This window comes from Sinocyclocheilus grahami, unplaced genomic scaffold (genome assembly GCF_001515645.1).
Source record: "Sinocyclocheilus grahami isolate Dianchi unplaced genomic scaffold, SAMN03320097.WGS_v1.1 scaffold761.1, whole genome shotgun sequence".
Lineage (NCBI taxonomy): Eukaryota > Metazoa > Chordata > Actinopteri > Cypriniformes > Cyprinidae > Sinocyclocheilus > Sinocyclocheilus grahami.
In genome coordinates, this window is record NW_015505940.1 from 565380 (window position 1) to 576560 (window position 11181).

Here is an 11181-nt window from a genome sequence, read left to right on the forward strand (position 1 = left end):
ACATAGGTATTACAAGGAGAAGGTGACTTTTCAGGACATTACCCCATGTCCCCACTTTTCAAAACGCTTATAAATCACACAGAATGGAGTGTATTGAAAATCTGAAATAGCAGAAAGTCTCCTGTGAGGGGTAGGTTTAGGGGTAGGGTTGGTGTAGGGCAATAGAATATACGGTCTGTACAGTATAAAAACCATTACGCCTATGGAGAGTCCCCATAAACCATACAAACCAACATGTGTGTGTGTGTGGCCTATAGGCTACGTTATAGGGCCCTCGCAAGTATAGCAATACCAGTACATTTTGACCTTGCGGGGACATTTTTTGGTCCCCATGAGGAAACAAGCTTATAAGCCATACAGAATTAAGTTTTTTGAAAATCTAAAAATGAAGAAAGTTTTGTGTGGGGGTAGGCAGAGCTGGGTAAATGATTTTTTCCTCAAATTTTTGAGCCAAGTGGATTTTGAATGCAGCTTGAATAATATGTTTTATATTTGATATGATCACACCGGTGTGATTAAAGCAATAAGCCTCAAAAAGCCGTGGTTTACAGTGAATTTATAACAGCTAAGGGGGTTTTAGGCACTCCGCTTTGCGTCATCCCTTAGCTGTTATAAATTCACTGTAAACCACGGCTTCACGGGGGTTACTGCTTTTATAAAACGGTTATATACGTAGTAAGGTTTCACAAAATAAAGCAGAGCAAATAAAGTGTAATGATATTAATAAACACAGTATTCTTCCACCAAACAATGTAGCTCCTCAGAAACAGTTGTGGTTGCTACAAAGTGGTTGCCGAGCAACACACAAACGTAAACAAAGGTGTGTGTTACTTTGTAGCGTCATTCACAACAGCTTCGACCGCGGCTCAGCCAATCAGAGTCAAGCACCGGCTAGACTGACGTCAATGATCATGTTCTTTGTTAATGTAAATGTTCTTTGCGCTCTTCCAATGAAAGTGTTATAATTAGTAACTTACAGTGTTTTTATTAAATTCACATTAAATACAAAGCCAGTCGTATTAAAAATATTTTATGGCATGGTACTTAAAGCTGCAGTCTGTAACTTTTTTGTGTTCATAATTTACTAAATTTATATAATAAGCGAGTACACCATTAATCAATTTTCCAAACAGTGTTTTTGGCTTGTCTTGAATCACTACGGTACACCTATAATAAGTGTTTATATTCGGACTATTTAGACTGGTTCGGAGGAGCCCAGTACCTGCGTGATTCGCCTTAGACATAAACAGAGAGAAGTAGTTCCGGCTACAATGTTCTTCCGCAAGACGCACGCAGTTCTGTTTATTAACCGCTAGAGCGCCAAAAGTTACGGACTGCAGCTTTAAGTAAAAAGATGGATTTTATGCTTAGTTAATAGATTACAATAGCATTAGGCTACTTTGCCCATCGCCCGTTATAAATCAACTAACATGATCTATAAAGGTGCAAAATGCATTTACTTACACATATTTGAGAATCGAGATATTTCATGATATAGCTAGTTAACACGTTTGGGAATATTTCGAATAAAAAGGAAAAAATAAATAAAACATTGCCTACATCAGTTATACAGCGCTGTTGTGGCATCATGACAAGCATGACCATTTTAAAATAAGATGCATGCATGCATTGTGTATAGTCATAAAATACTCATAAGTAATCAAACTACAGGTACTTTTTATTGATTACATGATTACATATTATTCACACAACAGCAACACATTATTCATAATTTACTGATTCTCCCTGTTTCATCTTTTAAATGTTCCTTTCTAAAATAAGTGAAATAATTAAGACGTGTTTCAACATTGCATCATGAACACATGAATGTTTATTTGAATTATCACTCAGCTTATTTAACCATGTATATGTCTTTGAAAGGTTTAGCTTAACATTAAATGCACAAATTCACATTATTTCTTATACAGGCATTCCCAAAACAGTTAGTCATCTGAACCTCTTTCACTAATATATTTACTTGAATAGCCCTGAGATTTTAAAATAGCTATTTTAGTAATTAAGTATCACATTTGCATGTTCACAGTTCTGTTGGTTAATGGTCACATGACATGCAGATAAACACAATATTTCACTTTTTAGTAAGGGTTTTATTTTGATTGATGTTATTTAAAATGATTTACTTTGATATTACATTTTTATGATCTAAATAATTATTAGCTTTTCATTAAACTCACAAACCCTGTGCAGTTCCTTTATGAGCCTGTTTGGTTCATAAACGTTTGACGTTTGATGCACTTCATGTTGTCATCATATTTTCTTACTCTTTGTATTTTTATATCAGTATGGTACAAGATTATCCTATTTAGTATTTTTAGTTAGGTCAAAACTCAAAAGTAATCTAAAAGTAATCAAAAAGTAGTCTGATTATATTACCGAAAATGTGCAATGCAATGGATTACGTTACTAACTTCATATTTTGTTATGCAATTTGGAATCAGTATCAGATTACAATTTGTAAGTAATCCACCCAGCCCTTGGGGTAGGTTTAGGTGTAGGGTTTTGTACAGTATAAAAACCATTATGGAATATCATTGTAAACCACATATATAAGTATGTGTGTGTCAGCAGCACAGAGACAGACACAGACACACACACACACACACAGACAGACACAGACACAGACACACACACACACACACAGACAGACACAGACACAGACACACACACACACACACAGACAGACACAGACACAGACACACACACACACACACAGACAGACACAAGGAAAATAATAGTGTTAACGTTGTAAAATTATTCAATTATGAGACAGCCGTGAAGCAGCTCAGACAACAATGTTATTATTCAGATCAATTCCGTTCAGTTTTGTTTGAATTTAGCTCAATAAAACAGGAAAACAACAGTGTTAGCATTGTAAAATTCATAAATTAGGAAATTAATTCATGTGTAGTCTATAAAGCAGCTCTACATAGGGAAATAGAGTCATTGTTCAGCTCAATTGAGAGCAATACCAGTGTCAGTATTGTAAAATGTAACACACATTTATAAGCCAACCTGTAATTCTGTCTTCTGTTTACAGCACTTATATCGTGTTGTTTATTTATGTGGCGTGATCACCACATGAGTGTTTGACCGTAAAGTCTCCTGATCTGTAGATGGTTGCTGGAAAAGTGAAGAAACCCGGCAAACGTGGCCGCAAACCTGCCAAGATCGACCTGAAGGCCAAGCTGGAGCGAAGCCGGCAGAGCGCCAGAGAGTGTCGTGCCAGAAAGAAGCTGCGCTACCAGTATCTGGAGGAGCTGGTGTCCAGTAAGGAGAGAGCCATCTGTGCGCTGCGCGAGGAGCTGGACATGGTAATCACACTCTCAAACTGGGGGGTGGTCCAGAAAGCAGGTTATGTGACATACCCGGGTATGTCTAGGGGTAATTCTGTTGTGACAACTCTCGGAGGGATTGGCATGGTAATGTCCCTGACAATGTTAATGGGGTCCTATTATGCTAAAAAGATCTAGAAAGTTACAAATCTCAAAGTCCACTCCAAAGGGAGATATTTCGTTTTTTTAAAATCCCTTTTCAAGAACTACAACGAACGGCTTGTTTGGACCACAGCGTTTGTTTTCCGGGCTTTGTGATGTCACAAAGCGGCTCATTGGAATATCATTACAAATAATTCCCACCTACAGAAATTCTAATGGTGGGGAGGGCGAGGTTAGAGCGCTTGGTTGAGTGAGCGCATCAGACGAGACGACGACGAAGAGCTGCTGCAGAGTTAGTGCATCAGAGAAAACCAAGAAGAGCTGCTGTGCTGTAGCCTCACATTTTCAGCATGTCTAGAACTATTCTTACAAGTACAACACGACGTAGCCGGTGTGCCTACACTCATAGAAAATAAAGTATTTAAATTTTAAAGACGTGGCGCGACGCTGCGCTTTTCGTCTGGTGCGCGACCGCCTGAAACGCTGTTTTTTTCACCTCCGTGCCCGAACGTCTTTGTTTGGGCTTCCGAAAGCGGATGATGTCAGGAAACAGTGGTTGTGATTTATTTTTTAACTCTGTTCCTGAGCATTATAACCCCAATTTGCTATTGTATGCTGCGCATTTTACTGAGGACAGCTTCCACATCACGAGTGAGTAGTGCCGGATTCGCCCAAAAGCTTTTGTTGAAAGACGGAGCAAGAGGCGGGGCAGTACTGAAACACCGTCTAAGCTGTTCGCCAATCACAACGCACTGGGACAGCTGACCAATCACAACACATTTTGTTTTTCGGAAGGCGGACCTTCATCAAAGCCGGAACTAATCGAGCCGTTTGTGCCAGGATAGGGAGAAAGGTATTTTAATAATGTAAATTATGTGAAAAATAATGCGTTTTTCGAACCACCAAGCATCAGAGCATGTTCTAGTACACCCCCAAAACAAAATCAAGACTTCGTAAAAGAGCATAATGGGACCCCTTTAATGTATTTGGTCTTGGCGGAATAGATCTGCTACGCTGCTGCTGTGGCAGAGCTAGTACCGAGACTTGCTACTGCCAATACATCCACAACATGCTGCTGCTGCACATATAACATACATGAAATAACCCCCATATAGCGTACATGAATCACCTCGTAGCAGATCTATACAGGGTGAGCTGGGGGAGGTGGAGGGTTTCTGAAGCAAGCTGCGCTGCTACGGCAAGCACTAGTCATTAGGGTTGTGATGGTGAGGACATTTTCCCACTGGTTAATCGACGTGTGACAACACCGGTAATACCGGTATCACCGCGGGGGCGTTCCCTCTTTTCCTCGCTTTCCATCGCTTTTAAGCTCGGTGCGCATTTTACTTTCACTTTTGAATTTGCGGCAGTTGGGAGTCAATTGCTTGAATGCAACAACAAAATACAACGTCAAACTCACTTTAGCCTATATATAAAACATAGAACTTTTATTAACAAAACAAATACAAATACACATGGCTATAGGGCAGGCTATGCCTAATATAAAATAACAAATAAATAAATTACATAAAGTTTAAATAGGTATACAAAACTGGAAATAGGCTAAGTAAACATGTATAATATATAACCAAATAAATAAGAAACGTAGAACGTTTATTAGCAAAACGAGTAAGAAAGCTTGGAGGCACGGCATACACTTTGATGTAAAAAAATAAAATAAAATAAATGACACAAAGTTTAAATAAAGTAAAAATCAGCAAACACTGTGGAGCCAATTATATAAGAAACGAATGTTTAAAAAAAAACTTCCAAAATCACCTTCGATAAACGGCAAAAGTCAAAAGGCTTTTCAAAATCCAAAATACTGCCAAACAGATGCTTTTGCATCTCGTTTCGAAACTAAATCATCCGCGATCGTCTTGTCTCTCATAGACAAAATGAGTCTCGCCTCACTCTTCTGGGCTGTCTCGCCTCACGCTTCTTGTCTCTCACCTCACTCTTCTGGTCTGTCTCGCCTCCCTCTTCTGGTCTGTCTCGCCTCCCTCTTCTGGTCTGTCTCGCCTCCCTCTTCTGGTCTGTCTCGCCTCCCTCTTCTGGTCTGTCTCGCCTCCCTCTTCTGGTCTGTCTCGCCTCCCTCTTCTGGTCTGTCTCGCCTCCCTCTTCTGGTCTGTCTCGCCTCCCTCTTCTGGTCTGTCTCGCCTCCCTCTTCTGGTCTGTCTCGCCTCCCTCTTCTGGTCTGTCTCGCCTCCCTCTTCTGGTCTGTCTCGCCTCCCTCTTCTGGTCTGTCTCGCCTCACTCTTCACTTTTTGCATCTCGTTTCGAAACTAAATCATCCGCGATCGTCTTGTCTCTCATAGACAAAATGAGTCTCGCCTCACTCTTCTGGTCTGTGTCACCTCACTCTTCTGGTCTGTGTCGCCTCACTCTTCTGGTCTGTCCTGGATTAGTTTCAGCTTTTGTCTTCTCCAGATGTGAACTGATGGACTGGAGTGCTGTGGATTACTTGTGGATTATTGTTTTGTTTTTATCAGCTCTCGTTCTGACGGCACCCATCCACTGCAGAGCATCCATTGCTGAGACACTGATGCAACGCTACATTTCTCCAAACCTGATAAAGAAACAAACTCTTGGATGGTCTGAGGGTGAGCACATTTTCAATTCATTTTCATTTTGGGTGAACTGCTCTTAGAAGTACAGCTTTAGTAAATATAACCAATCGGTCACAGGAACGTTCAGACAGTGGCTTACGTACAGAATGTTTAATTGTAAAATCACAGAGACATGTCTTGCATCATGAAACGACACACAAACTATGAGACAAAATTTATCTGTAACTACAGGCACAAAAAACACAAACGCATCTTCTGAAGATTAACATGAACCCTATTTGGCGTCATCGGGCCACCGTAGGATCACAGACTGATCAGAAACACGAACAGAAGAGCACATGACGATCAACACTTTCCTTCCACTGGAACACAGCAGTGACGATAAGGGTGTTTTGTAGTCTTCCTCCAATGTCATCAGTGAGTATGTGAACTAGTTAGCACCACGTTTTTTTGCATTTCAACAGATTTCATTTAGTCATGTTGATTCTGTAGTGTGTAATCATGGTGCAACGGAAGTTAAAGCAACAGTTCGCTCAACAATTTTCATTATTTACTCACCCACATATCATTATAATGAGTTAAAGGACTCATTCACCCAAAAACTTGAATTTTGTCATTGTTTACTCAGTTGTTTCAAGTGTTTCTGAGTTTCTTCTGCTGAACACAAAAGAAGATATTTTGAAGAATGTTGGTAACCAAACAGTTGGTACCCATTGACTTCCATAGAATGAAAACAAGCACGATGGAAGTCAATGGGGACCATCAACTGTTTAGCTACCAACATTCTTCAAAATATCTTCTATAAGGGGCCGTTCACACAGAACATGTCTTTTGTGTCTAAAATCGCTTGATGCCCAGGAATGTTTTTTTGTTGTTGTTTTTTTTAAAGTGCAATGCCGAACATGTTCAAATAAAACAGTTGCCATGCCAACTTGCTACTGTAAACAAAAGCTTGCAAGGCTTGCCCCGCCTCCGCACTCTTCTGATTGGTCCACTGTTTTGGAACTGACATTGATGAGCAGCGCTACATGTAAAAATTAAAATTCTTTTAACTTTACACGGCATCTTAAAAACGCAGCGCTCATGTGCGAGACGCGAGCGTAACAGTCATACGCATCCGTCTAGCATGCGTTTACATAGAAAAACAATTAAAAAGTAGCGCATTTCAATGGAAAAACGTGTTCTGTGTGAACGGCCCCTAAGAAAGCAACTCATACAGGTTTGAAACAACTTGAGGGTGAGTAAATGACAACAGTATTGTCATTTTTGGGCAAGCTATCTCTTTAACGTTAATTTCTGAGCCTTTATACGAATGTGTTGGGTGGGTTAGAGCTAATAGGCCATGCTAACTTCTTCTCCTTTGCTTCTCGGTCAAAAGTGTCGTAAACCGAGTCTTTGATCAGCGTCTTTGCCGGCACGGGCAGATCGACCACGCCCACGTAGTTCTTTTTGGCGATCCGCGAGCTGGCGGTGATGGTGTATGCATTACTGCGATAACACTTCATGGACGACATGCAGAACGTCTCTCGCATGCCGCGTCTGAAGTTGGCGTTGTACACAGAGTACAGCGTGGGTTTGGACGCCGTGGAGCTGAAGGAGATCCAGGCCACAGCGACGAAGAACAGCGCCGACCGTCTGCTTGGGCCCGTCGTTTCCTTCGGGTGCCAAAGCTGTGCGACGTAAAACGGCGTCCAGGTGAGGAGAAACACGGCGTTGAGCATCAGGAACATCTTAATGGTTTTGACTTTCGTCCTGGGGACGATGTTCATGGTCCTGCGCACGGTTCGCCCGTCAGCGCCGATCCTCCAGATGTAGCGCACCACCCGCTGGTAGAAGGACACGATGAGCAGTGCCGGCACCAAGAAACCAAAGAGAAGATGCGCGACGGCGTACGCCAACCCATCCCAGCTGTCCGCCAGAAAGAAGTCGCAGTGGTTTTGCGACGCTGACGATCCGTAGAAGAACAAACACGGCGATACGAACGCGGCGTCAAAAAGCCAAGACGCCAGAATCATTCGTTTGGCTTTCTCGCGCGACACTTTAAAGCTCAACGGATATACGATGGTGTAGAAACGATCCACGCAGATGGACAGAAGCACGTAGACCTGGACGCCGGGGCACAGGTGCTGCAAGTATCGTACAGCTTTGCATGCAGCCGCGGTCAGAGGCCAGTGACCGGCAGAAACCTGCAGGAGAACTAGCGGCGCGCAGGCTAGGCTCAACAGCAGATCCGCACATGCCATCGACACCACAAAATAGTTGGTGGTCGACTGGGTTCTGCGGCTCCGATGGATCACCAGACACACCAGCGAGTTCCCCAGCACCGATATGACCCAGAACACCCCGAACACGAGGCCGAGGAGCGTGACCTCCGCCGGCGACAGGTCGTACGATGTCAGCGAGACGTTGCTCTGCGGGAAGGCGGTGGGCGAGGAGGCGTCTAGACGGCAGACGACGGGCGTCGGCGTGGAGGAATCATTCCTGTCGGAGTAGTTGATGGCGGGGTTGAAGAGGACGGCGGAGTGGAACGAGGGCTTTATGCCCTCCGCGGAGAGAAAGTACACCATTTGCCCTCTCTGTGTCGTTTCAAAGCTGAAAGACACGACAGGTACAATTAAATCATAGTGTTTCGAAGGACAATCATGATCTTAAAGGGATAGTTCACCCAAAAATTCTGTCATTAATTACTCACCCTCATGTCGTTACAAACCCGTAAGGCCTTCGTTCATCTTCGGATCACAAATTGAGATATTTTTGATGAAATCCGAGAGCTTTCTGACCTTTCATAGACAGCAAGGGTACTCCTAGTGAAAAATAAATATACTTAATTGTATTTAAAATATATTTATTTCATAAGTATACTAAAAATAGATTTACATGTCTATACTAATTGAAAATACACTCTAAATGTAGTTATTTCATGCTTTCAACTAGCACAAACTTAGTGCACAAGAAATTCATTAGTAAAATACTATACTTTTTACAAATGCATTTGGGGAATATATATATATATTAGTGCAGTCAAACAATTAATTGCATCCAAAATAAAAGTTTTTGTTTACATACTATATGTATACTGTTTATTTATTATGTATATATAAATACCCACACACATACAGTATATATTTTGAAAATATCTACATGTACGTATATACATTTATATTATTATATATAAATATATTTAATATATAAACATAGCATATTTTTCTTAAATATATACATGCATGTGTTTGTATTTATATATACATAATAAATACACAGTACACATACATATATTATGTAAACAAAAACTTATTTTGGATGCGATTAATCGTTTGACAGCACTAGTTTTTAATATTGAGAAACAAACATTCATAAGTTTAACTGAGCTGAATACATTTCCAGTAAATCAGGGTTTCTACAGGTTTAATAAAGGTACATTTAAGACTAACCCACTTTTTAAAACCAATTTGTATTGTAATCATATGTGTTGTTTTCAATTCAATGTATTCCTTATACATTTAATGGAAGACAATATGAATGATCTCTAAATGTAAATGCTTAAACGTTTGAATACCGAACATCCAACAGATTGTCTTTACTTTTTAATTCATTAAGAAAGTCTTGTTTTCCAGAGCAAATGTCTAAAGATACATTTACCTTAGAAGCAAAAGGACTTCTTAGAAAACAGGACTTTATATCTTTATCTCAAGTAAACATATCTTGATTATTCGATTTTTTTTTTTAAATAAAACGAAAATACTGAAGATATTCATTTTTGCAGTGCATGCAACATTCAGTCATGACTTTTTTATTAATTCACGACTTTCTGATCGGATTTAAGACCTTTCAATTCGTGAAAGCGCCAATTAAGACCTTCTTTTAGAACCGGCAGAAACCTCTAAAGGGATAGTTCACCCAAAAATGAAAATTCTGTCATTAATTACTCACCCTCATGTCGTTCCAAACCCGTAACACCTTCGTTCATCTTCGGAACACAAATTATGATATTTTTGATGAATTCAGAGAGCTTTCTGACCTTTCATAGACAGCAAGAGTCCTAACACGATCAAGGCTCAGAAACGTAGCAAGGACATCGGTAAAATAATCCATGTGACAACGTATGTACGCGGATATGTTGTTTACGTTCCGATAAAGTGTAAACAACGTAAACAACATATCCACATACATACGTTGTAGTGATACTCTCCAAAATAGCGTCAGGGTGACGCGGAGGAGACGAATTGTTGAATAAAGTCGTTATTATTGTTTTCTTTGCGCGCAAAAATGATTCTCGTAGCTTCGTAAAATTACGGTTGAACACCTGATGTCACATGGACTATTTTACCGATGTCCTTACCACGTTTCTGGACCTGGGAACAGTTGCATTACTGTCTACGGAGGTCAAAAAACAAGCATATGCTGGTTAGGTATGTTTTGAAGCTGGGATGCTGGTCCTTTGCTGGTTTAAGCTGGTCCTTTGCTGGTTTATGCTGGTCCTTTGCTGGTTCTTTGCTGGTTTATGCTGGTCCTTTGCTGGTTCTTTGCTGGTTTATGCTGGTCCTTTGCTGGTTCTTTGCTGGTTTATGCTGGTCCTTTGCTGGTTCTTTGCTGGTTTATGCTGGTCCTTTGCTGGTTCTTTGCTGGTTTATGCTGGTCCTTTGCTGGTTCTTTGCTGGTTTATGCTGGTCCTTTGCTGGTTTAAGCTGGTCCTTTGCTGGTTTATGCTGGTCGGACCAGTTTAGGTCCAGCATAAACCAGCAAAGGACCAGCATAAACCAGCATCAAAACATACCTAACCAGCATATGCTGTTTTTTTCAACAGGGCAGAGAGCTCTCAGATTTGATCAAAAATATCATAATTTGTGATCCGAAGATGAACGAAGGTCTTACGGGTTTGGAACAACATGAGGGTGAGTAATTAATGACAAAATTTTCATTTTTGGGTGAACTATCCCTTTAAATGAAATCGTTGTGTTGTGGATCCGAATCATCCAGAGAGCTCGAGCTGAAGCAGAAATTCAATTAAAGCCATCCGAGACTGAATGCTGAAGATGCTCCTCCAGAGACATTCATTAGGATGTGTGTGTGTGTGTGTGTGTGTGAGTGTGAGTGTGTCAGTGTGTGTGTGTGTCAGTGTTTTTGTGACAAATGAGGACATAAATGTGTAAATGTGT

The 11181-nt window shown here is 40.8% G+C and overlaps 2 protein-coding genes and 1 long non-coding RNA gene across 4 annotated transcripts in view; 1 reads left to right on the forward strand and 2 right to left on the reverse strand.

Moving 5' to 3' along the window:
• The window catches only part of crebl2 (cAMP responsive element binding protein-like 2), a 4624-nt gene extending 953 nt beyond the window's left edge, over window positions 1–3671 (forward strand). Inside the window, exons 2-3 of the mRNA XM_016245616.1 lie at window positions 3135–3440; window positions 3663–3671. Of these exons, the coding sequence (XP_016101102.1) occupies window positions 3135–3440; window positions 3663–3671 (315 nt within the window). The remainder of the gene's footprint in view (window positions 1–3134; window positions 3441–3662) is intronic.
• Window positions 3672–5443: 1772 nt separating this feature from the next.
• LOC107561238 (uncharacterized) lies at window positions 5444–5854 on the reverse strand. The gene is made up of 2 exons (XR_001605826.1): window positions 5813–5854; window positions 5444–5707 (listed from the first exon to the last, which is right to left on the reverse strand). It is a non-coding gene; the product is annotated as an uncharacterized lncRNA (long non-coding RNA).
• Window positions 5855–7214: 1360 nt separating this feature from the next.
• Window positions 7215–9973, reverse strand: gpr19 (G protein-coupled receptor 19). 2 transcript variants are annotated; one of them, XM_016245625.1, is made up of 2 exons: window positions 9956–9973; window positions 7215–8617 (listed from the first exon to the last, which is right to left on the reverse strand). In XM_016245625.1, the coding sequence occupies exon 2, from the start codon at window positions 8590–8592 to the stop codon at window positions 7330–7332; it is 1263 nt and encodes a 420-aa protein (XP_016101111.1). In that variant the 5' UTR covers window positions 8593–8617; window positions 9956–9973; the 3' UTR covers window positions 7215–7329. The 2 variants fall into 2 exon arrangements, with proteins under 2 accessions (XP_016101111.1, XP_016101110.1); XM_016245624.1 differs by lacking the exon at window positions 9956–9973 and adding an exon at window positions 8718–8754.
• Window positions 9974–11181: the final 1208 nt, after the last annotated feature.